We start from the raw sequence: 27,825 nt of genomic DNA, 5'->3' as shown, positions 1-27,825 counted from the left end.
CCACAGTTCTCATAGTTTTCAGGTTTTGAGAAAATTCAATAGAATCAAAATACATTTTCAGTCACAAATAAGAAATTAGAAGCACCTTTGGTGTTCCGTGATGTCATCAAACCACACACGGATCGATCTGTCATGTCTGTCAACTGCTGCGTCCCAATTCGCCTACTTATACTACGTCCTAAAAGTATGTACTCTTTTTGTGAAGAAAAAGTATATACTTTTGAGTGTGTAGCAGAAAAGTATGCAAGTTTCGGGACATACTACTTCGCCATCTTTAACGGACTCTGTCGCTTAGTTACGTGCATCCCGTCACCGTTTATCTGCCCTGTCAATCATCGTCAGATTCGTCACAGTTCAAATCCTCCACATTCAGTTTAATCTCCTACCGTATCGGAGAGAAATGTAGCCGCTCGTTGATCTGCCATTTGTGGGTCTTTAATGCAGAGACTCTCCTCATTTGTTTGAAGTTTAAATATAATGATGCACTTAAAAGTTAATGGCCAAACGTGTCATTACAAAAGTTCATAATGCTGCTGCAGGTGAAATATAATGTGGACAACACTGAATAAATATATTTTTGTCAGGTTAAATATTGATAGTTGGTCACTCAAACCCCTTTATCTAAACTTCTCTACTTAACCGTCGAACTCGCACATCCGTCATGTTTGTAGTTTATTAACGCTTTTTATCCGCGTTTGTAGTTCTAATCGAATCCTCGTCCAACTCGCAGTGGGTTGTGGGCAATATCAGCCGTTAGAGTGCCCATCGATCCATACTGTGAATTCGGACCGGAAATAGTAAACCATCCGGGAATCTTTGGAATACTCTTTTCAACATACTACGATTTGGGACATACTAATTCTATTTTCGAATACTATTTAGGATGGATAGTATGCGAATTGGGACGCAGGGTTTAACTTCAAACCAATCAGCACCAAGCACCGCCCACTGCCTGTTGATTGGCATTTGTGAAATGTCCTCTATTATTAGGCCTATGAAAAAAATCTTTGGGAAAATCGTGCTATGAAAATGCATGATTTGTCAAATACGTGTCACTGTCAAGTTCGTAAATGCAGCATATTATTATGAAAAACGGCTTTTTGAAAAAGGACTTTTAATAATTATTTTATTTTTATTTTTAAACATAGTGTGTGTGGAAGAGGTAATTGTGTGATATATTAAACAATAACTGTTGTGTTTTCATGTAATTTTACAAAATAAATTTATTTATTTAATAATTTAATTCATATTTAATTAAATAAATTATTAAATTAACAATGTAATTATTTCAGTATAAACTTGTACATTTAATTGTTGTTTTGTTAAATTAATTAATTATTAAATTATTTCATTTTGAGTAGTTTGGTCCTCCATAACCACCTGCGTTTACTAGCCTACAGTAGCCTAGAGTTGGGCGAGTGGATCTCTGGGCAGGTGTGTTGTGGTTTTAAATGAATTAAGGGTGTAGTCGTGGCTCGTGTTATAGCCCTATTCACTAACTGTTTTAAGGTATTAAGATTCATTTTTCACAGGATAATATTTAAATGTGTCATTTTGGTAATCAATTACTGACTTGCATTTAATTTTGGTTGTGTTTAAAAGTATTTAGTTGAAGATCGTTTGCATTGGGCATTTCATCATGGCTATTCATTTCTACATGCAACGCTAGGTGGGGCCATTAACGTTCAAAACATTAAAGAATAGAATGGAGCAACCTAACAGTTTTTTTTAAAGCAATACGTTTTAAATTCTAGTCTTCACTTATCTAAGCACCCACAGCACATATAAAACAGTCTGTAGAGCATATTATATTAACATAGTCTATGTGAAAACTGACTGCTACTCAGGGCAGATAATTTGCCTATAGTAAAACGATTTACAAATATACATAAGCCTTGAACCATCATCACATTTTTGTTCATACCAAAACTAGCATTAGCCTACACGCTTCTGATTCAACAATTACACATTAAGATAAATACATTCGTGGCCTATCTTAAGCATCTGTGAGAATATTAAAAAGGTGTATCGATCAAAACAAGCACTACCAAGACCGTTACATAACTTCTGAAAAACATGGGCCTGGCTGGTCCTGTTGCATAAGTAGACAAGTGTGAGAAGTCTTGCTGAGATTGACGATTAGTCAGACCTCGGAGAATGTAGTGTCAGACCTGCGATTCAGTAACGTCTTAAATCGCATCATCAGTTTCAAATGTTTAAAGACATGTACCTACATACCCAGTAAATATAGGTTGTTCTTCGTTGAAGTTTGATGTGTTTTAGTTTTCTTGACATTAGAAACAGAAAAGTGGAACGTAACACTTTTACAATAAGCTCCTATAAATTTAACTTCACAGATTTTCAACCCCTAATTAATCTTTCCGTCACCTGGACCGAGAAATTTGTTTACTTGTTAGCAAAAATAAGGGGGGAAAATGAAATAAAGTATTTTCCATAGCCAGTATTGAAAAGTGTTATCAGAAAAATAATAATAAAAAATAATAATACTGACATTAAGTATTTTTTATTTTTCTATAAATTCGTTTTAAAAGGTAAAAAAATACCTTTTAATGGCTTTTTATGTATAATTATATTCATAGAAAAGGTAGGGGAGATAAATTGTGCTTTTTAAGAATTAAATATTCAACACTCAAGTGGCTCTAAGCTTTTATGAATAACAAAATCTTTTTTTTTTTCATCATGGCACAGCTCTATTTTCATTAATATCACAAATATAGAAAGATGGCACATGTTTCGCCATCCCCAAATCTATTTAAAAAGTCAAACACTGAAAAAATTGACAAAACACCAGTATTAAAAACCATAACATCATCTTTCCGCTCTCTCGCGTACACATGAACATCATCATCACCATTATGTGTCGAAACATCAACATTGGCACTTGCAGAACAATCAACTCAGATAGTGCTGAGCAAGTATACGATCCCATGAGGAAAACCATCCATATTAAATGGCACAACTAACAAGGCACGTCAACTGCACGTTAACAGGGGCTCTCCAGGCCACGTTACAGCATGCTTACGCCAATGGCCGAATCACTTTCTCAATAAACCACATAACAGCTTTAGTGATCTAATGGAGTGTTAAGGCATTACAAGTCGAACATCTGTTTCCACTGACAAATCAAAGGTTTGATTCCAGTATTCTTTACTTGTTTTGATTAATACAAACACACAAAATGGCATACTGTTATGAATTTAGAACTATACAGTATCAGACAAACTGATTTTGTAAATAAGACCACTTTGATATTGTCTGACAAAAATTTGCTACAGTAATTTTAAGGCCACATTGAAGGACCTCACATTAGACACAATAAAGCATACTGTATACAATTCAAAAGGTGCATTAGCTTAACCTTCGGAGTGAAAACGGGCCGTGTGACACAATAGGTGTTAGGCCGATTTCCCTTTCTTACAACTGTTGCTTTGTGAAACTTGAATTTCAAGTGTTGCTGATTGTATCATGACTCCTTTTTCATGTTTGATTTAGAAATTAAAATGGAAATAAAAAAAACATGATTTTTGAAAAATAAAAGGGATGCTCGTTTCGGAGTCCAATAAACTTGTCTAGATAAAAAAGACAGCATATTCCATGTGATTGCCATTTATGGTTTTGTCCTCACTTGAGATCTTGAGGTAAACTCATTTAACACAGGGAATGAGGGAAGCTTAACTCAAGATATAAACCCAAGAAGAGGAAGTTATTTTCTTAAAACACAAATCTTTCCACCCACCGAAGAGGACAATCAACTGGTTTCATTTTAACAGGGCTTCCCTCAACCACGAAAAAGAAAGAGTTGCAAAGAAGGAAACGCATGTCTTTTGGTGAATCTCACCGAAAACAAGCCTAGGCCACATTTACCCCTGAAATCAAGTGAAAAATAAATACAAAATAATATTTGCATAAAGAGCATATTTTATGACAATTACATTTTAGTTTCTTTGCACTGTGAAATATTTTTAATGATAATTCAAGTTTATTATTACCATTCTAAATCTGGACATTTTACTTTTTAATATTTTTTTTTGTGTGTGTGTGTGAGATTTCCATTATTATTCACAATAGTGATTTTCATAACTGTAATATAGTACTTTAAGCATAAACTAAGCATAAAGGCAATACAAAAAATACAACCATAATGTATAAATACATATATATAATGTAAATATATTATCATATTTCTTTACACATTACAGTAAATATAAGTTTGCATTTTTTGCATGGAAACAGGTGGGGGGGGGGGTCAAAATATTGTCACAAATGCAAAAAAAATTATAATAAATTATAATAATTTTATTTTAAGCAAAATATCATTTCTTATTTCTATTATTTGACTTCAGGGTGAAATATGGTGTTGTCCGCTTTCCTGAGATTCACCCGTTCGTGTGTTAAAACAATCAGCTTGTTATTTTATGCTTGTAATGGATAAAGCAGTCCTTCACAGTTCTGTCATTCGCCTTCTTTTCTCTATCAAACATCATGTGAATGGAATTCTGGGTAGGTGACGAGGACTGAGCTAGTGGCTGGTCCTGTTAGGGGGAAGCAGTGTGGTGCTCCGAGCCCAGCAGCCTCCCTGGCCCCATAGTGACAGCTGCCTTAGTGCTAGCTAGCTAGTAGTCCTCTGCTGCTTGAGCACAGTGTAGACATTATCCACTTTACTCAGTCTCTCGAAGAAAGGGATGAGATCCAGCAGCTCTGTGTCAGACATGTCATCAAACCAGGAGGCTACAGGTACCTAAACATGACAGAGAAGAGAGTTTGTTAAAAATAATATGAATGCTGGGACAAACCATTGACAAACTTTACTTTAGCAGGCTAAGCACTGACTATATCATCAGACCCAAAGCAGTTATATGCACAAAATAACAAAGAAAGGCAGTAACTTACAGCATTGTCTGGGTGGAAGATGTAGGAGGCTGGCGAGTTGTCCACAATGATTACTTTGTCGAGATCCCTGCCTAGACGGCTTAGGTCCTTGACATAATTTCCACGGTGAAACACACAAGATTCCCGGAAAAGACGGCTTCGGAAAGCTCCCCACTTGTCCAGCAGATCCGAGACGGGATCAGCATACTAGAAAGAAAAAAAACACAGAATTTTATGTTCAGAAAGTCTTCCAATTTTTCCCCAGTGGAAATGCACAAGTCAGAGTTCACACAGCATAAAACAAGTAAAATATTTCATCTTTTTAGTTTGTTTTACTTGGATTGTTTGAAAATTCTACATTTTAAGGGTTAATTATTACCTTTTCATCAATTTACAAAACCCCAGCAGTTCCTTTACAAACCCCAGTTTGGAAAACCCTGACATAATGTAATGTTTGATGTTCTTTATTTTGTTGATGTCATTTACAGCACTTTATTTTTCTTTTTATATCACTATAGTACACGATAATCCAATATAAATCGATGTGATGAACTATTTAAGACTAAAAGTCAAAAGTAATCCAAAAGTTTCAAATTACAACTGAAATGTGTAATGTGTGTTTGTGTATGGTGTATGTGTATCTGCTGTATGCATGTATGTGTGAGTCTTTGTGATTTATAGGCGGGCACTCTACAAGACCCCTGAAGGTGTCCTGTGGTATTTGGCACCAAGACGTTAGCAAGTCCTATAGGTTGCGAGGTGGAGCCGCAGATGCTCAATTGGATTGAGGGCAACATCTTGAACTTCATCATGTTCCACAACACATTCCTGAACAATGTGTGCACTGCAGTGTGGATTATCCTGCTGAAAGAGGCCACTTCCATCAGTGAACACCATTGTCATAAAGGAGTGTACCTCATCTGCAACAATGTTTAGGTGGGTGGCAAGTGTCAAATTTAACTTCACATGAATGGCCACACCCAGAGCATCCAGCCAGCCAGAGCATCACGCTTCATCACTTCTCCGGGTAAACATTGCACATGTACGCGGATGTCCAAGCGATGTAAAAGTAAACAGGACTCATCAGACCAGAGGACCTTCAAGGTCCAGTTCACGACGCTCGCGTGCCCATTGTATGTGCTTTTCACGGAGGACAGGGGTCATCATAGGCTACTCAGCCCCATATGCAGCAGATGTGTTTTGACACATTCCTCCCAACATCATTAAAATTTTGTGTGACTTGTGCCATTGTTGACCTTCATCGTCCTCGTGCATTGATGAGCCTCAGGCAATACCCGGTAGGTGATTTGTCCTTTCCCGGACCTCTGTTGGTAAATTCTCACCACTGCTGACCAGGAACAATCCACAAGCCTTCCCGTTTCAGAGATCTGACCACTCTGACCAAGTCACCATGTCATAAGAATTAAGCCATTCATTCAAACCTACCCATTTCTTTTGCATCCAACAAGTTGATTATGAGAACTGTTTGTTTGCTTACCACCTAATCTAACCAGACCTTAAAGGGTTAGTTCACCCAAAAATGAAATTTCTTTCATTAATGACTCACCCTAATGTCGTTCCTCACCCGTAAGACCTCTGTTCATTGTTTTCTCTTCCGCATTTGTTTTCAAACCTCAAATTAAGACTCAAACGGCCGCGAATCAGCAGATTGATTCGTGATTCATATCGCCAATGTCATGAGATTTCAGCAGTGTGCCCATTCGACAGGCGATCTGAATCTTGAATCATGACCGCTTGATTCTTTATTTGAGGAACACGGGAGAGAAGACAATGCTGAATAAAGTCAGGTTTTTTTTGTTTTATTTTTGGACCAAAATGTATTGTCAACGCTTCAAAACTAACCAACTGATGTCACATATGGACTACTGCAAGTGGGCATACACTTACATTCAAAGGACAGAAAGGCCTCGGACTAAATCTAAAATATATTAAACTGTGTTCCGAGGATGAACGGAGGTCTTACGGGTGTGGAACGACATTAGGGTAAAGAAATAAAGAAGTCATTAATGAAAGAAATTTCATTTTTGGTGAACTAAACCTTTAATATGTGGCCTTGTTAGAAGATGAGCAACTTCACCTGTGATTGGTCAATGTTTTGGCTCAACAGTATGTATGTATGTATACATGTAATATATATATATATATATATGCGCAGTGGCATGACTAACAAAGTCAGCACACCAAATAATTTTTTTTTACAAGTTTGAAAATTCATGAATCTATAAACCCATCTAATCTATAAAACTGACTGTAGGTGATGTTAAATCCTATTTCTTAATCAATTTAATGCTGAACACTGCATAGTGTAAAACTCCTTTTGCATTTCTTACCTTGGCTAAGCTTGCAGTGAATAACACACACTCAAACAGTTCCCCCATCCGTTTAAGGAACTCGTCAACATGAGGTCTCTTCAACACATACACCTACATTCAGAAGGACAGAGGAAAAAACAGTTCAAATGTGTCAATACTTCAAAGTATCAAACTCACAGCTAGAAAAAAAAACTGCATACGAGGAAGACTAAACTAAAGCAGGTCACATTCATAAAGTGCTTTGCAATGTTACAGCTAGGATTTATTACTAAATAAATAAGATTTATATTAGCCTGCATCTTGATATGAAGCTCCATATAACGATGAGCTTTATGTGACCGTAGAACGATAAACCCCGTTTTAAGAGAAGCAATAAAACGGGCTGTTTTACTCTAACAACTAGGTCAGCCAAGCTTGTTTATGAAGCTGGTGGTCTCACTCCTGAACCAAGTCATCCCGAATAGGCTTTCCTGACATCACAAGCCTATCCTGGATTACTTGAAACAGGCCTAAGCCATGTCTGTCATGTCTGCCGTCTTCGGTCTCCTGGTGTAACTGGGGCCGTTGGCCTTTAAAGGAACAAGGCATCATACTGTCATAGAGAGAGAGAGAGAGAGAGAGAGAGAGAGAGAGAGAGAGAGAGAGAGAGAGAGAGAGAGAGAGAGAGAGAGAGAGAGAGAGAGAGAGAGAGAGAGAGAGAGAGAGAGAGAGAGAGAGAGAGAGAGAGAGAGAGAGAGAGAGAGAGAGAGAGAGAGAGAGAGAGAGAGAGAGAGAGAGAGAGAGAGAGAGAGAGAGAGAGAGAGAGAGAGAGAGAGAGAGAGAGAGAGAGAGAGAGAGAGAGAGAGAGAGAGAGAGAGAGAGAGAGAGAGAGAGAGAGCGAGAGAGAGAGCAGGAGAATCGCTCTGAAGAGAGATTGATGGCCAATGACTTCTCAGAAGCCAGTCAGGGTTTCTCCATTTCGTCAGGACACAGAAATAGCCACCTGCTGCTCTGACCCATCAGCCGAGATGGCAACGAAACTGTCAGGTTGCACACCCGTGTTAAGCGGCAATAGGTAAACAGAGGAGAAAATGCGTGCATTGTTCAACACTGTGTGACAGCAGACAGACAAATAGTGGTCACAGGCATGATTATGACAAAAGCATAACTGATGATTATTTGTCTTGATATTGTAAAGACAATTGTTCATTTTAATTAATACATTAAAATAAATTCTGTGTGGGGAAACAGCAGTATTCTTTATGTTTGTATGCACGGAGCAAACAACAGAAAAACAAGACAATGCTCACAATATAAATTAACAAAGCTGCATATGTCACTGCATATTTTCACAGTTTCACACATTGTTTGAGAACAGAAGTGAAACATTACACATTCGTCCAATTAGGACTGATGCTGACAGCCCTTTAGAGCTATTTACACACCCTTGATTCACCACTGCATTCATGCGAATAATGGGCTCTGACTGGCTACAATTCTCAACCAGATTAAAAATGTAAATACAACAACACCGTAATCCATGGAACGCCAGGGGCAGCAAAAGGATTCTAGGGGGTCAATGGGAAATTATTATGGGTCAGATTTACTAACAGCTTGCGCCAATGCAAACCCTCTTTTGGCATTAAAAAATACTGTCAAGATTTACTAAAGACATGCAGTGATTAATTAGCACTGAAAAGGCATGGACAGGGTTATTATTGGAGCTGACATTATTGCATATGCATTTGCAGGAGTTTCCCTTTCAGACGCAAAATTTATTGGGGGAGAGTATTTAATTGAATCACGCAAGGTGATTTATTAAGGGTTGTGCTAGCAAATGTACTGGTGTTTGTGCCATTATTTACCACCCAAAAAAAGCATGTCTTAAACTAGACGCTAACAGGTTGATTGCTCATTCTGGAAATGATCCGGCTGCATCTGTGTTCTTTAAAGGGGTGGTTGATTATGATTTCACTTTTTAAACTTCAGTTCACATGAGAGAGGGATTGTTTTGAAAGCGGCAACAGTAATGATTCTCTCGATCACAGGGCTCGTAAACGTCTTTATCAAACAAACACAATCATTTATTTCTCATCCACCCGCAATTGATTGGAATATTATTTCTGTAATACTTGGCCAGCACGATCGGTGGATATAAGCGTGAACCGTGCACACACACACAGATCAAGAAAGGAATATTATTTCACTATTTGAGATTCACTGCCTGCCGACAGGCTTCCATTTTGGTAAACACAAAGCCCCGAGTAGGACTGGGCACCGAACGGCGATACTTTTATGGTATCAAAGGATAAACGATGTATCTAAATTATTATCGAAAAGTTATTTATCTTTCGGTGCCAAATTTCGGTTCCAAAAGCCAAGCGGCTGTCTGTTCGAGCCTGCAGCATACTTGCATGTAAGGACCTATAGCACCGGAGATTGGCTGTCCACCACCACATGACAAGGAGGATTTCTGAAGATACTCGCAGTCACACTAGACACAGCACAAGTGTAGTTGTTTTTTCTCATGCGTTCTACCGCGTCATTTTACAATACCAAAGAGGTCTAAAGTGTGTCTACATTTTATAAAAAGTGGATGCCAAATCAATCAGCAAAGTGCAACATATGCAATAAGAGGTGACCAATGGCGGTGGTGTATTCACACTGGACGATCTGTACTGTGCTCGAGCGCGTTTGAGCCCCAAAGCCCAGTTCATTTGACAAGTGTGAGCGCTCCGTTCCGTGCCCTGCCGCGGTTTGTTTGGCCCGCTTGGAAGAGGTGAGCCAGAGCGCGGTTCGCATGTAGTGATTATTAACTGCGCCAGAGCACGGAAACAGCTGTGCACTACTGTCATCATTACGATAGCAAACACCGAATTATTTCTACTTGGATACACTTTTCGATTAAATCAAGTATTTAGGTTTATAACAGTCCTGGTTATCACCTTATTGATTAACATGAATTGAAGTTTGCGAGTAAAGCGGTATATTCCTCCATCAAGTCAGCTGCCTCCGTAGTAATCTTCTGATACGTGCAGTGCAGTCAAGTAAAAATCGCTGCGCAGCATCAATGATAAATCTATTAGGCAGTCTATTAGTGAAAGTGCTTTTCTTCTGTACTTCTTCAAAACAAAAATTTGCATCATGAATGACGCAAGTGTGCGGCCCAGTACGTCAAGTGTGAGTGCAGGCCAGCGAGGGAGAAGGGTGGGGGGACAACCGTGCTTGGGGAAATACAGATAAGTGTAATTTCTCTACTTAAACCGAATGCATAATGTTGACTACCACTTTATGTATGGTAGCTAGTGCTGCTAGTCGGTTGCATATGGTATCGTAAAAAGTATCGTTAGGAACCAGTATCGGAACTAATTATCGTAATTGGCACCAGATTAAAAGATTTTGAACAATACCCAGCCCTAGCCCCGGGACTACCATTACATATAAAAAAAGATGTTTTACTAAGTGTTTTACTTTATTCTAAGCAGTGTTGGGTGTAACTAGTTACTAAGTAATTAGTTACTGTAATTTAATTACTTTTCCCTTGAAAAAGTAAAGTAAGGGATTACTCTTATTTTTTTCTGTAATTTACAGTTACTTCTGATGTAATTTAACTAAATACTGTGTTTAGATTGTAGAACTATTACATCTAATACAATAATGGAATTAACATCAGATTTTAATGTCTAACTGTAAAATGCATGTTTTTTTCATCATTTGCATACTGTAGCATTTGTAATACTTTGGTTAGTTAATAAGAATAATTTATGCAGTTTTATATTTATTTTAATTAATTAAAAGAGCTGTTTCATGTATATCCTTGAATCACTTAACTAGTTGAGGTTGATATAAGATTTAGAAAGTAATTAGTAATAAGTAATTAAATACTTTTTGGAGAGAGTAATTTGTACAGTGATCTAATTACACTACTGAAGATGTAATTAGTAACTAGTAATTAATTACTTTTTTAGAGTAACTTACCCAACACTAATTCTAAGTGTGTTGCACCATTCCTATCAGATCTAATATAGAAAGCACATAGCATTGTCTGCAAATCTGAGACTTGTTTAAAAAAGATTCCGCAGTGAAATAAAGCGAACACGCATACATGTCTTCCCATGTGAGCTGGAACTTCATTTATTTTAAATGAAGTTCCAGCCCACATGGGAAGACATGTGCAATCACACATTCCTAATATAAGGATCAGAAGGAAGCTTATGCAGCGACTGTGTTCTTCTCACAATATCTTGCTATCTTCTTCGGCATGATTATTGCTGCTGGCTAGCGCGATCCGAACGGCTATTCTTATATTACAATGACCTTGTATATCAAAAGCTCAAGGGAAAGTTGATTTCTGAACTCATCCCCCCTTTAATTTGCATCAGTATATCACGCACAGAACTTTACACTCCCATTAGCACTTTATGGAATTGTGCTCTAATTTGTCTCTAATTTGTCCTTTATAGTAAATCTGGCCCTATATATCTATAACATACGTATTTATCTAAACTGTATCGATTTGAAAGATAACTATAAACGCTGTTCTCAATCTTGAACAATGTTTATCATGAAAAGCACTGTACAAATAAATCTGATGTAAAAAAAAAAAAAAAAAAAAATTCTATACATCTAATAATAAGTGTTTAGATAGGGGAAAAAAAGATACACTTGATATACAACTCAATATTTTCCAGATAATACTATAATAATTTACTTTGGCTTCAGTGCATAAGAAAAAGTGATTATTTAATTATATTGATTTTATCATCATCATTATTTATACACACACATACATATATATATATATATATATATATATATATATATATATATATATATATATATATATATATATATATATATATATATCAATATCATATATTTATATTTTAGGAAGCAGATTCTTCACAAGGGGATCATCGTATTTTGAGGATCTTGGGATTATGGTAATCAACACATTTCATGATTGAATAAAAATAACTCATAATCTTTTCTCTTTTTTCTGATTGATTGCCCTACAGCTAATGTCATAGCATATCCTTCTAATCGTCAGTTATCCATGGACAACATTGCATGAGAACAGGTTATGCTCACCTGATGTACTGTCCCATCAATTTCCACTGGAATGATGAAGTCAGCGTTGTTTACCGGCTGGGAAGAAAACACATTAAAATTGATATAATTGTTGCCGGCAGAAAAATAAGATAAACCTATATTACATTTGCAGTTGACTGAGTCAATGACTGACAGGATGTGTAAACACCCATCAGGCTCCAGTCATTTTCAGAATATTGCCACAGCCCCTGAGAGTGGTCTTTAGATAGGTCTAGAAACTCAATCTCAAATGTTGAGATAATCTCGTTTATGTGTTATAGAGATGTCAGGACAGTGTGACCTACATTCACAGATGTGGCATGAAGTAACATTACTAGTGATGTCTTGTGCTAGAAGATCACACTTATTTTACTTCTGACTGACTTTAAAGTAATAGTTAACTCCAAACATAAAAATTGTCATTATTGACTCTCGGGTCATTTCAAACCAGTATGCCGTTCATTTTCATTGGAACACAACTCTTTGCTGTTAAAAAAAACTAAAAAAAACCTGCAGTATGACTTTTACTTTTTAATGACCTACTTACTTAACAGTGAGCTTTTTTAAACTGCATTTGCAATTAAACAAACAGCTTAAATTGAATACACTCAATACACTTAGTCCCTGTTTATTAATTACCTGGTATTAAGAAGCGTTGTCATCAATCGGATAACAAATGAACGATACTAAATACAGATGTGAATGGTGTCTAAAAAGTTTTAAACTTGTCCACTTTGGACAACTTCCAGATGTAGTCGAAAACGCATTCAGCTGGATAGAGCAAACGCACATGTGGTCGAATGCATTCACCTACGTAGAAGCCTGACCTGAAACTAAGCTAAAACTTATTTTCAGGGGTAGCCAGGTAAGACCCAGTTATTTTATTGGGGCGGGCAAAAAAACAAAAAAACACTTCAAATCTAGAGAAGATTACTGTATATCCTGCATCTAATACCTTAAAACATTTTCAACAAACTGGTTAAACTGTATAACCATTCCTATGATTGCATTTTTGCCTGGCATTAGTTCTTTAATATGAGTCTCTGTATACTGTAACCAGTAGGGCTCTTTGAGTAGCCTAGAACCAATAAAATGGCTTAAAGTTGTTATCGCAATTTTTTTAAATTAAAAATGCAAAAGGCGTGTTCATTTATATTTTTGTTGTGTTGCAAATTGCAATGCAAATGGATGTGCCTTCTTTGTGCTATCACAGGATATGTGATTACCTAATGCGTGAGCGTGCATAATATTTGTTAATTTTGTAGGCTAAACTTTAAGGATTTTTTTTACATTCCACTGTGCTATTTTCTCATTATTTTTCTATGTAAACATGCATTTGAAGAACATTTTAGACCGTCCCTCTTCTGTGTTTTTGTTTATGCTTGTAAAGTTGCTTCACCAAGCGTGCATTTGCAGCGTTCCCATGTCCACTTATTATAGGCATCTTTGGGCTTGTTATTTTTCCCAAACTAATAGGTAAAGTGACTTAGTTTAACTGAAGTGTGTACAAGGCCTTAGTTTCAATTCTTTTTAACTGAGAAAAATCAGCTGTTAAAGCCATAAAAAACCTTGCGCAACAGGGGTGGCCAAGTTTGAGGGGTGGCACTGGCAACCCATGGCCACCCCATAACTACGCCCCTTCCTCCACCTACTGGCTTAATGCGTAAACATTATGGGAAGCACGCTACCCAGACGGGTTTTAAACATTTTTGACTGAAAGCCCAAGTTTGGTTTGAAGACGAAAAACATACCAGGCAAAATGTCCTCTCACCATTCCTGATTTCTAACACACACTCGCCACATTCGGAATCGTCTTGCGACTGTCAGAGCAGAAACGAAAGCTGCTGCTCTCCATGTTTTCTATCGTATCCTTTCACGTTCATTTGTAAATTGTGCAAGCTAATTTTGCCCATTAGATCTGAAAAAAAGCCCATGCATTTACCTGCCCATAGACCCTTCCCTCGATCAATTCAGAAACGGTTAAAAGTGAACAAAAGAGACAGATTAAAACACCGGTTTAAACAAGAATGTATCTCCCTCCTTGTCTACTTGTGATCCGATCGAACAAAACGCATCTTAATACCAGGTGTAAACAGGGCCTTAGACAAGTTCACTGAGTACAATGAGTAGATACAGTCGTTAAAACAGTCAAAGCTGAGACTCCTGTGAGGAAAACATTCCTTTTCCTCCTGGCTTCCCCAAATTGTGCACATAGCATCTCTATGATGTCATGCAGCCAGCAAGAAAAAAACTTCCATAAAGAGTCAAATCAGGGGAGGCCCCAATTCTCCAAGTGCATGTATGCGTGTAAAAACAAACACTAAATGCAGTACAACAGAATCATTTAACCAAATGAAGCAAAACTGCACTTTCTCAAGAAAATTCTTCGCTTTCCATCAGCTCAAATTATCTTATGTGTATTTACACTGGTACACTTCCTACTAACTCTGAAGGTTGGAAAATAACTTGTGACTGGTATCTAGAAAGAAAGTAGGCAATTTCTGTTGTGTTCTCAGTTGTCAATCACATTTTACAAATACAATCACAATCACAAATACAAAAATTATTTTCATTACGTTGCATTAGACCTGCAAAACACTTGTCTACATTAACATGCAAGAACAGATTGAACTAATACTGGAGGAGTTTTTACCCTGCTTCCATACGAGGCAACTGTCAGTTTACAGTAGAGACAGATATTGGTCACTTTAAAATAGGAATGTAAAGCAACATGCAAAAAAATGCATTAAAACATTCTGTACCACTACTATCAACAATTGGTATTTCAAAAGTAATATGCACTACATAAACTACAAACAGGTTTATCCTCCCATCAGTCCCGACATAAAAATATGACTATCATTGTATAGACAAACACACAAAAACACTGAAACATTTCAAAACTAAATAAATAAGTCATACCATTTTGAATGACATGAGGGTGAGTAAATGATGACAGTATTTTCTTTTTTGGGTGAACTTAAAGCTCAGACAGGAGAAAACATTTTAACACTTCAGCTTTATGGTCTGCGATGATGTGAATACACGCAATGGTGTTAAATGTCTATCTATAACATTTAGTCAAGTATATCTCATAGCCATGATATGATTAGTTGAACTGCCAACAGCACATGTGACATATAGTTTCTTCACACCCGCTGTCAGCTATAAACTGATGGAAAAAGAGGACTCAACAAATAGGCTTACCTTGAATGAACTGTGGACTAGTGTTTCATCCAGATCAATTACTACACAGATCTTCCCTACATCTTTAGACTTTATCTGCGGAAGAAGTGGCTTGGCTGGGACCTGTAATTCACATTTCAAGGACACTGGTAAATAAGTAGCTAAGTTGGTATTTACAACAAGAAACTATTTTACAGTAAAATCCAGCATAGGTCATATGTTTCTCAACTGTTGGGTCGAAACTCAAAAGTGTGTGTAAATGAAAAGTTTCTCACCTCAGAAAAACAAACTATACTGTCCAATCAGACATTATATTGAGCTCATGTTATACTGGGTCATGGCTTAATGATCACAGGAAAACTAAAAATTATATTTTAAAAAAATAAAGACACAAGATTACATATCAGCTTTACATTAACATTATGATTCATTTTAAGTCTTCTCTACTCTGTTAGTAAACACTCTAGTTTTCTGAGAAATATATATAGGACTGGCCGGTATGATGGTATGTACTGTATGTTGAACTGTTAAGTGTGTCAACTGGTAAAGATTTTAGTTCAAATTCATTGGTGTATGAGGAAAGCTATTGGCGGATAGTCACATGGAAAATATGTAAGACATGTATATTCAGAATGTATGTTCGTGTGTTCAGAATTTAAACATGAATTATCTGTTTTAACAATTAGAATCTTTCGTTTAAACCCAAGTTTTAGACTGTCAAACTTATCTTTAATTTGTTGTTAAAAAATAAATAATAATTAGTAAAATATTGTATTATATAAAAAAGCCATTATTTAATATATTTAAAGAAATGTTCCCCATTACATTTAAGGGGGTTGTGTGTGTGTATTGGGGGGTGGGGGGCGGGTGGACGGGATTTCTATTTTTTAAGTCTTATGCTCACCAAAGTCTTGTGCTTTTTGAAAAAATATTCCTACTAAAATATATTTTGAAATGTAATTTATTCCTATATTTTTGGAAGCATGTTTTTTTTCCTGTGTTTAATCCAGTGTTCACGGTCACATGACACATCAGAAAATATTCTACTGTTTATTTATTTGGAGCCCGAGAAACATTTCTTATTTATTATCATTATGTTGAAAACAGTTGTGCTGCTTAAAGGGATAGCTCATCCAAAAATGTAAATTATCACATGATTTACTCAGCCTCAAGCCATCCTTGGTGTTTATGACATTCTTCATTTCAGACAAATACAATCAGAGTTATATAAAAAAAATGTCCTGGCTAATCCAAGCATTATAATGGTAGCCTAAAATGTGAAGCCCAGAAAAGTGCATCCATCCATAATAAGCATACTCCCACACGGCTCCAGGGGTTAATAAAGGCCTTTGAGGGTGAGTAAATCATGGGCTAATTTTCATTTTTGGTTGAACTGTACCTTTGATATTTGTGGAAAACCTGAATCTTTGATGAACAGAAGTTTCTTAAGTCTTAACTGTCATTTTTAATCAGTTTAATGTGTCCTTGCTGAAATCTAATTCCTACTGACCCCAAAAGATCTGAATGGTAGAGTACAATTAACAAAATGCAAATACACCATGATAAGATTTTGGTCCTACAGCCCATCCCAAACTGGGTGTATTAGTTATAGACATGACTATCCATAAGGGGGCATAAGGTAGCTCTTTAAGCACGAGCATGCCATAAGCAGAGGAAGATCAAGTGACTGACTGCAGCTGGGGTGGAATTGCAAAGCTGCTCACAGTGCACAGACAGTCTGAAACCGTCTCTGTCCCATGCTTACAGAATGAATATCTCAAGACCTACACAGCCTTCAGGATTCGTTACAAGTGGGAGAGTGTACAGATGACTCTGATTTAAATAACATAACATATGACATGGAATAAGAACCCAGCATGCGGTCTTATTTTAGTTCTGTTGCCACTGACTTCATACTAATTAAAATTCAAACACATTCCTTTACAAGCAAACTCTTTTGACATTGTACTGTCAAATTCGTGCATTCAAGGTGTGATTTTTAAAACGTGCCTTCAACTCCTAAAAATCAATCAACAAGCACCTCTCCTAAGAAAAAGGTACCTGATCTGTGGGAGGAACACAGATTTCACAATCGCAGTCCTCTGGGTACTCTTCATCTTCAGATATATCACTGTCCTCATAAGAATCATTCTGTTCACTTGTCTTTTTTTGGTCAGACCTAAATGCATCCTGTTCAGATGCCTCACTTCTAGCAACTTGATGTATAAGTTCCTCAAATTTTTTATTTTGCTTATTCTCCTCAGGCAGACTATCTGTTTCAGGAGGAAGAAGGAGCCCAGAGGTGTCGTTTGGCTCGGTATGGGCCTCTTGCTGACCATCTGATACACAAAGGGAGCCAGTCACTGAGTTTGACTGTTCCTCAAAGGCACAAGGGAGCAGTTGAGCGGCAGTTGGCGTCTCTTTACATTTGTCACTTTCCTCAGAACATCTCACAAGATCCTCAAAATCAAACTGGGTTGTTTCTTCATCTTCAGTAGTTTCAATCTCTCCACAACAAGGTCTATGAGCCCCCTCATTTTCAAAGGCAGGGTGTGTCTCCTCATTTTCATCACTTTCAACAACAGAACTGAGATCTTGTATGATTTCCTTGTTCTCAGACCTGTACAATTCTGTTAAATTCTGACTGACCTCATTTTCCACCAATTCTTCTTCAGGTGATTCCAATGAATCAACTTCTTGAAATGTGTTCTTTACAGCACAGGACCCTGTGGAATCTCCAGATATATTGTTGAAAGCATTTTCAACCACTTCTTTCAATCCAGAACCTTCAATGGCTGCAACACAGGCATGTGACACTTGCACATGCATATCAACGTCCTCTTCATTTATGACGCAAAGATCATTGCCCTCAGAATAAAATGTGAGACTCTCATCAATAAAATCAGGCACATAAGCTTCAATTTCACAGACCTTGGCTGAATTGGCACATTCATGGATTTGAACTGGTTCAATAGGAAGTCCAACAGCTACAGCTTCAGCATACGTTTTACTGCTTTCCTTTCCTGTCACTTGTTGCTCAGAATCAATCTCACATGCTTCTTCACAAGCGTCTAAATTTTCCTGCGTATACATGTCAAAATTCTTATAACCTTCTTCGTGGCACTCATCTGGCTGTAATATATGAATAGAGGACTCAGTATCCTCTGCAAGAAGGTTTTCCTTATCACATGGTTGATCTGAGAACATTTCAAATGATTCAGACTCATCAACAAAACTTTTGAATGATTCATCGGTTTCAGAGCTACTTTGACTTTTTGCATCCATGCAGTCACTGTACTCCTCCTCACTTGATTCATCTGAAGTACATGCTCCTGTAGATACTGCATCAAGGGAGATGTCCACATTTGAGTGGAGTTCAAAAGTTGCCTCCTCATCATCATTACCATGTTGAAAAGGTTGAAGTGTTTCATCATTACAACATTTTCCTTTTTCTAACTCTTCACACTTTCTACAGAGCTTCCTACAGTTATCCAAAGCTTGAACTTCAGGTATAGAATCTACAACTTTAGGGTTTTCTACCTCTTCTTTTGACTCACTTATTTCAGCAGCAAGACTTGAAGTCTCCTTATTATGCCTCAAAAGATCGGTAAGAAATTGAGAAAGCCAGCGAGCCTCAAAGGTTTCCATTGATCCAGAAAACATGGCTTCGGACTCATATGGTTTTCTACCCTTAGTTCTGCTGCTATGATTAGGCAAACTATCCTTGTTTTTGACTTCAGGGTTGTGAAAGAAAATCTCGTGTGTTCCTGACAACTTTGGGCATTTTTCTGCAAGTCTGCTTTGATGTGGGCCCTCAGAATGGTCAGTGGGCACAGAGGGAGTGCATTGTTCAAGGACGTCACATTTTTCAAAGTACATTCCACAGCTTGTGCATTGTTCTAAAGCCTTAAAAGATACAGAAGATTCGCTGTGCTCAAAGAGTTGGTTACAGTCTTGATGTCCTTCAGTCGAGGAGTTAAAGGTCCGGCTACAATCAAAAGTCTCCGACATACAAGTGCAATCATCTAGGCTGTTTAGCAGAACTCTGTCATCAGAGGTGTCCATTTGCCCAGTAAGCTGTGTGTGCTCAAGGGACACAGAGTGGTCAGATGGCTTACTTTCTTTAGAGTCCTGTAACAGGTCAGGGGATTCAAAATGTGTGGCATGGAATTCATCAAGATTGTTTTGATTGTTAGGCTCGGACTGTTTGGATGTCTCACAGTCTTCAGAATCTAGTTCAACTTCATCGTTTTCATCAGATAAGTTGTCTTCCGAACTGCTGTTTTTACACTTGCTGTACTTTTCCCGATATTCTGCGGCACATTCAGAAAGCATTTCATAATCTAAGAGATCAAATTGTGAAGAGTCAACATCAACTTGTGGAAAAGAATCACAAAGATCTGCCTCAGTTAACTGTTCTACATCATCTTGCTCACAATCATCTAGGCTCATCTTGGGTGAAATGATTTCTTCTGCAACGTCTTGTTGAAAATACTCACCAAGATCTGGGCTAATCTCAGATGAGTTTAATTGTTCTGCATTATGCTGTTCAAAAGAGTCACAATCATCCAATTTAATCTCAGTTAAAATTATCTGTTCTGCATCATCTTGTTGAAAAGACTCACAATCTTCTAGGCTCAACTCAGACAAAGTTAACTGTTCTGCATCGTTATCAGAAATCTCTCTTTGATCACTTGGCACAAATGCAATACAAAGTTCATCATTTTGGCATATTTCAACCAAGTCAACTGAAGAACTGCTTGTTTCAAAACACTCACTGTGCTCAGAGCAGCTGTCCAACAAAGAGCTATATCCAGATGAACCAGACTGATCTAAAAATTCACCATTGATTTGACCATTTTCAATGCAAAGTCCATCAGCTTCACTCAGTTCGATGGTATTTTGGCCAAAAGATGTTTCTGGTTCTGTGCACAATTCTGCAGCACGTTCCAAAGACTGGTTTTCCTTTTTTGGATCTCCTTGTCCAGAGACCTCAGAATGGCCAAAGCACAGTTCAGCGGGCATGTTTACTTCTGTGTGCTCGCTTTTAAAAAACAAAGAGGATTCCAAGTATTTAGTAATGTTGCTTTCGACAAAAGGCATCCGTTCTCCAAAACACTAGCAAAGGTCAGAAGAAGGAAAACACTCCAGACATTCTCCCATAGATTTGCCTTCTCCAGAAAGCCTGCAAGAACTGTCAGAGATCTGCATCTGCAGAGGGGGCTCATAAAGCTGAAGGGATTCGTTGAGCCCACAGCCTGCCTGAGACACCAGCAGTAATGTGCACATTGACATGAAGGGGTTGAGACTCCAATGAACCCTGCACTCAGCCCGCCTTCAGGACACCTACCGATTTATTTTGGTGCTTCAGAGACGTGACAAATATCCCCTGGTGTATCAAATCACTATAAAAAGCTGAAGTAAGGCATAAATCTGAACCCGACACCTACAGCGTCTTGACACCCGATCTGCTCGTAGTTGTTCGCGGCCATGTTTTTTTTTTTCTTGAATAATTTTTTTAATGGAATCATGAGTGGAAAAAGTTGACATATCTTCATATCACCTTTCAATTAGTTGGGAATTTTGAGGGCAGATAGCTTTTCTTTTTGCTAAATAAGTTAACAGCATTTATTTAGAGTAATTTAGGGTCTTTACATAAATGCAAATGAGATTAATACTTATTAGGGTACATTCAACTGTGAGAGCTCGTAAACAGGAAAAGAATTGCGCAAAAGCTAGCTTGAGGTTTTGGTTTCCTCACTATCACAGCTGATCATGTGGCTCCCATCTATGCTAACCATGAGCTGGCCAGTATTCAGAATATGCTAGAGAGTACAGGGTAGGGAGTCAACGGGACGTCAAAATAAAAAGTTACCAAAACTAAAATAAACTCTTACTTTTGAGATGGTTCCATTCTCTTCCACCAGCAGCGGAGAGTTGTTATTGACGGGCACGTGATCCGTCTCGTCATGACAAAGGCAGCAGAAGAGACTGTGGAAAATGCCACGACTGCGGGGTTTCTTCGTTGAGGACGCAGCATGCTGAGGGGTACCTGGGAAACGAGAAGCACATCATATCATTCCAACAGCTACCCCGCTGTTCACCATCATATATCTTCGCATACACGATACACTCGGTTAGTTCCGACAGCTTATGCTTGTTATAAGATGACTGTACTCAAATGCACAAATAAACAAGTGGTAATGACCGGACTTAAATTACACATCTAAACATCTGAGTGCCAGATGTTTAGATGTAAAATAGAATAAATCAGAATTTTAAAAAAAAAATGGAGAACTTCTAACAAAAACTTTTTCAACCTTGAAATGAAATTCCCAATGATAGCGTCTTAGTAATTAGACAGAAAATAAACTATCCTCTAAATTAAGTCACATGTTGAAATATTAAGGCAAGCAGGATATTTCACTGTAGTAAAATCTTTCACCCGAACTAGTCTATGAATTTCTAAAAGGGTGGAGTGAAAGTTTTATTAATAGGAAACATATGCATGTTACACCCATGAGTTCTGAAAAACTTACTCCATACTCTAAACTTCAACATACGACATACAACAACAATTCTTTTTTAGTTTGGCATGGTTTGAGGAAAAAAAGTGGAGGGAAAGGGATGTCAAACTGCTTTTTGCACACTTGTCCAGCACCACAAAAAAAAAAAGAATGCATTTTAATCTTTGTTTAGAATTACTATACATCTCATATATATATATATATATATATATATATATATATATATATATATATATATATATATATATATATATATATATATATATATATATATATATATATATATATATATATATATATATATATATATATATATAGAATAGAATTACTCTATTATCTCATATTTCACCTCATTATAATTATAATTAGCAGCTTATTGCAGATTTATTTGAATAAAAAACTAGTCTTTACAATTACAAATATTCTGATATAAATGGCCTTTTTGAAAGGACGCCTAGGCTTCTTTTTTTTACATAAAAGCTTACAGAAGCTACACTTTTGAGAGAATCATCCTCAAGTTTGAATCAAAGTATGATCAGACATTAAGCTTTATATTTAGGTTATTTTCAGGCCATTTATATTAACATCTCTTTTTTTTTTTTCACTTTCATGCATATTTCAGCTTGTTTTTACTTTGTTCCTATACTATTTTGAGTTATTATGACTCTTGTGTAACAATATTTCATGTGTCTAGTTTAAAATAAGTCCAGATTTATGAATTTAGACCATAGGGTTTATGCTGCAGATCTTTTTATTTGGGTATGTCGTTTTCAGAAAATTCTACAAAAATAAGGCCGCAGGTTAAGAGGTTAAATGTTTAACAGACCAATTTTTTCCACAGAGGGTCTCAACAGGGTCTCTAAGTGATCAATGGAAATATTTTTTAGAGTTTATAAAAAAAAAGGGGGAGGGGGGTAGTTTACACACCAAATATATATATATATATATATATATATATATATATATATATATATATATATATATATATATATATATATATATATATATTTTTTTTTTTTTTTTTTTTTTTTTTTTTTTTTTTTGTATATTATATATTTATTATATTTGCTTTGTAAACTACTTGGTGTGTAAACTACCATATTTATTTATTAATTTATTTATAATCAAAACAAAGACACATATTTGATAAATAGGGGATCATCATTTTTGGGGGTCCCTGGCATCAAATAATTACAAAATTCATTGATAAGTGTACTCCAATACTAAATTATTCTAAATACCCATTTCTACTGTTGGCTGTTTGCTAATAAGCAAGATATTTGTCACCAAATCCAGCAGTCAGAGACATAGTATCCGTGAATAGTGACACATTACAGGGAATCCACGTGATTATGGATCTATGTTGGGCTCGGGGAAACAGCACATCCCTGAACAACTTGCAGGAGCGAACAACAGCGACGAAAGCTGGACTTTGCGAGACAAAATCTATGACAAATTAGGCTGCGGCCAAGATGGCCAAAGCAGCTGTCAACAAGGAGGATAAGCATGTCGTTCAAAATTAAAACGTAAAGCTCATGTATCAAACAAAGCTGTTATAAATAAGTTAGTAAGAACATATTGTACTTTCATTTCAGTTACAATAGGATTCTCAGAGTAATGGTAAAAGATAATCCGATGCTGAAGGTTTTGTGTCAAATTTAGATTAGTCTATTCGATTTATGTCCATTCTGACGTGTCCTTAAACATAAAAGTTGCCCTTAAAACCAAACTTAACCCAAAGAATATATACCAAGAGCTGCCAACCAGTCATCAGGATATAACATATGTCTCTTGACCTTCACAGATAAAATGTACATTGACTTGTCAAAAGGAAGCACACACGCTAACCGTGCATATGACCCTCTGGAGATATCCGGAGAATCTGACAGGCCATAATAGTGAAACATCGCTAAGTGAGCACACCTGCATGCCGGCACAGGACACGAGGGTGGCAGGTCTACAAATGTGAGGAAAAGGGCAGGTGAAGGGAACTGTGAAGAAACCGCATACATCTCTTCATGTTGACTCCTCTTATATTATACATCAGAAGGCTTTAAATAGCACCCACGGGCAGCTGTTGACAGTGGTTAGTGATGGCATTCTACATAAATATAGACCATGCCATAAACGGAATCGCAAAAAAAAAAAAAAACTTTGTTGTGTTCCCTGCGCTGGGACAGGAGGGAATGGCTCAACCATATGTTTATCTCATGCCATACATATGATACCTTGATGAACACCATGATGAAAGGCAAAAAAGCTGTAACCTATTAGCTTGGAGCAACAAACTTGAACTTGTAAACAGAAAAAGATCAAACACGGACTAGCTAGTGGAGACAATTCTTAGGAAAACTCGACTCCTTGGCATTCTGTAATGAGCCAGTGGGCTGAATACATTTCAAATCTCAAGAGCTGATAATAGGGCTGCAGCTTTTTCACTCCACCCAGATCAGTTTCTACCCACATACTTAAGAGTGGCTTATCTAAGTCTCTTTTAAAGAGGGTCTTCGTGTTATTCCAATCCCGGCGGACAGAGGCCACTCACCGGCTGACTTTACGACCATGACATGTGATCCCATGTTACAATCTCACAACTTGTTGCACACCACACTTCAGTGGATGTGTAGGATGTGTAGTGGATTTGGGTGACATCGCACATACTTTAACTTTAGTATTACGAGGAGCTAGTTTATGATTAGTATTATAAAAGTGTGACATTGGTGACACCAAATTCATGATAATTTCAGCTTTTCTCGATTAATTAAATCATCTCAATATTTGCCCCACTGATTATTTATCATGAAGCTTGTTTATCTTTCATAGGTAACAAGCCTCCACTATATTTCCCAGTAGCTCCTCAATGCAGTACACAAGATCCAGGAGGTGGAGCTGGGAAGGTTTAGGGTTGGGGTAGGTGTAGGTGTAGTCTCTGCCTCAGACTTTTGAACGTCTGATGCATATGGCACACTTAAAATGGAAATATTTATGTTGTCACCTGTGTAAATTCTACAGGATGTCTGCAAGACGTGTGCGTCACATTCTTTAATGGTACGTCTGGAAACAAATGCAGCGGTGATAAACTCCCTCGTGGAAGAAGAAAGCTGCCGTGTCAGACTTTTCAAAAGTAGGCTATGTGAAGTTTGTGGCTCCATCGTTGCAGTAATATAGCAAAGTATATAAAGTGGGAAGAGTTCAACAGTCCAAGGCTGAGACTACACCTACCCCAAACTCTAAACCTACCCAACTCCACCCCCCTAGATCTGGATCCAACCCCGCCCCCCTGATCTTGTGTTCTGCAGTGAGGACCATCTCATATTTCCTGCTTGGAGTTGCAAGATGTCAAAAGAATAAATCCCCCAAATAAGGGCTTTGCTCTTAAAAGGATACATATTCTACACAGTGTTTTAATTATCTTCTCAATCTGGCAATATAGTCCACATGCTGCAAAAAAAGCACTGATGATCTGATAACGCCAACAAACTTACATTGGAGTTTAGCTATGCGAATTCTGCTCGAATTAACCTCTTACCTTTCGCTAGGACATGCTGAAACACTCTTTGCTTAAATTAGCTCTGAATTACTATCAGATAAGTAATTACCATGACAAACTTTTTTTTTAAACTAAAGTTTTATTCTCAAAGTCTTATAGTGACCGTAATGTGTTAATATGTACCAGGAATTATGAGTATGATAATCTGTCTCGGTACCTTTTGATTGTAATATGCGTGTCATTTGCTCCCATTCATAAAAAAATCCTCTATGGTCGTCATGAAGACTCTCGACAAAACAACTTCCCTTAGGGCTTTTACTTCAAATGTGTGCAGATGTGGAGAAATATTGATAGATTCTCATATGTTTGAGTCAATTTTCTATACAGAGAAGTATTATTTATTCAATCTTTATCCAAAATCCACGGATGTATCATTATGAGCGCAGTAGACTGTGATGTGCTGTGTTTTCAGTTCATACTGGCAGCCGGAGGGCGCTGGCAAGCTGTACTTGTGAACATTCAGTCCATATATGGCAGAAACCATGTGACATTCCAGGAACTATCTGACATAAAGCTGCCAGAGATCACTATAACATGCCGATAGACACGTTTGAAGACAATAAACACACAATCGCGACAATATATGGTTGGTTCTTGTCTAGAATATAGTCAAACATCAATATGTTTTTTATGCCATGTTGGATGTTTTCATTATAGATTATATTTACAATGCAATGCTATTCGACATAGCTTTTATCATTGTGTAAAAGAGATCACAGATGGTTATATAAAAAACTCCACTTATGAAGTATAAAGTGATTAGCAAGTTTTGAATAAAACATGATATAAATTATATATAAATTATTAATTGTTGTTTTGCTGGTGTGCTAAGCTAATGCTAGCTTGCCCTAAGATGCACCTGTCACTAAGCAAATACTTTATTTTCACGAAAATGTTTGAAATGCTAAACTACTGAAATGTTTATTTGCAAGAAATGCATTTGATAGTCTCAGAGAAGGTGAAGTGAGAGGTTTGAGTCAGAAAGGAGGTTTGAATAGAACAGTTTGAAAAGAGAGTCGTTAGTAATTACAATGCAGACAAAGGAATAATAATTAAAGCCATACAAGTCCGCAGAGGTGTGAATGTGTGCTGGGGAGACAAAAAAAATGGGGCATGGGGCGGTTTGTACCTCTAAACAATGAAAGCTCGAAAGATATGGCAATAAACATCAGTTAACATTTTAGAGAAAATAAAAATCACATGACCTTGTAAAACGTTTATTAAAATACTTGTGGCTTTAGCTGTATTGCATTTCTAGATTGCTCCAAGGCTAATTTCAATTTTATTTTCATAAAGATATTTAATACGAATAAATTTTTAATAACTTTACAAAACTTTGAAGCTTATTATAGCTATTTTTGATTATAATTTTGATTTTACAGGAAACTGCCAAGTGTCTGCTTTCAGATGAGACCATACTTATGCTTTTAGTATAAAAGGATTCATGAACTGTATCTGTTTTAGTCTGAGTATGCATTTCTTAGGATTTTTTCTAAAGTGGGGGTGCAGCCTATCTTAACTTGTCATACAGCCAGTCTGTGTTTCTTCACAAGCTCACGCGTGCGATTTGCTGCTACTAAATCTGCAAGCGAACCTTTTCTTTGACAAACTGTAATAAATCCAAACATGATTCAATCATATTGTTTGTCATGGTTGGTAAATAAATGCGGTCCATGTAATCTCTTTCTTTGTGGACTGTCATATGAATTTGCATTTGTCGAGCGAACTGGATCTGTGGATTGTCTCCTGACTGTCTTATTTGCAAGTGAATTGCTTCTCTTAAAATATCTAAAGTAAAGACGAAAACCATGCATAAACAGGAGTCGTATTAATAGTGTTCAATTTACTCTTCAATAATTTTATTTGTGTTGATGAAGCTTAGCCTAGAAATCTAGACGCACCCTAGCGGCAGCAAATCTAATCTGCCGAGAGTGTCGTCTAGCAACTCTCAATACACTTCTGAGCTGTAAAAGCCAAACTCTGGTCGGGCCAATCACATCGTGTATAGAGTCGGTGGGCGGGGCTTAAAATGATGACGGCCGAGTTGCGCTTGTGTGCTTCTAGTAAACACAGAAGCTGGCGAACGGCGGTCTTTCGAATCAGCTTTGACCGCGACTCTGAAAGACTTTGAGTTAAGCTTTTCTCTGAGAAAAGAACAAAGAACTGCACTGAAGTTAGACATGTGCCGATTTTCGATAATGCGATTTATCACGATAATGAATATGCACGATATTGTTATCGTGGGCACTTTAAAATATCGTAAATAATA

The 27,825-nt window shown here is 37.1% G+C and overlaps 1 protein-coding gene across 2 annotated transcripts in view; it reads right to left on the bottom strand.

The window, feature by feature from the left end:
- Positions 1–2,797: 2,797 nt before the first annotated feature.
- Positions 2,798–27,825, bottom strand: part of ctdsp1 (CTD (carboxy-terminal domain, RNA polymerase II, polypeptide A) small phosphatase 1) — a 41,009-nt gene continuing 15,981 nt past the window's right edge. Inside the window, exons 2-7 of one of the 2 annotated variants that reach the window (XM_067444365.1) lie at positions 21,377–21,531; positions 15,501–15,602; positions 12,294–12,350; positions 7,242–7,334; positions 4,912–5,097; positions 2,798–4,759 (exon numbers count right to left, since the gene is read on the bottom strand). In XM_067444365.1, the coding sequence (XP_067300466.1) occupies positions 4,631–4,759; positions 4,912–5,097; positions 7,242–7,334; positions 12,294–12,350; positions 15,501–15,602; positions 21,377–21,531 (722 nt within the window). In that variant the 3' untranslated portion in view covers positions 2,798–4,630. Of the gene's footprint in view, positions 4,760–4,911; positions 5,098–7,241; positions 7,335–12,293; positions 12,351–15,500; positions 15,603–17,540; positions 20,778–21,376; positions 21,532–27,825 lie in introns of those variants that run through there. The other variant, XM_067444364.1, reaches the window with a different exon arrangement.

This window comes from Pseudorasbora parva, chromosome 5 (assembly GCF_024679245.1).
Source record: "Pseudorasbora parva isolate DD20220531a chromosome 5, ASM2467924v1, whole genome shotgun sequence".
Classification (NCBI taxonomy): Eukaryota; Metazoa; Chordata; class Actinopteri; order Cypriniformes; family Gobionidae; genus Pseudorasbora; species Pseudorasbora parva.
This window is presented reverse-complemented; position numbering and strand designations above follow the sequence as displayed.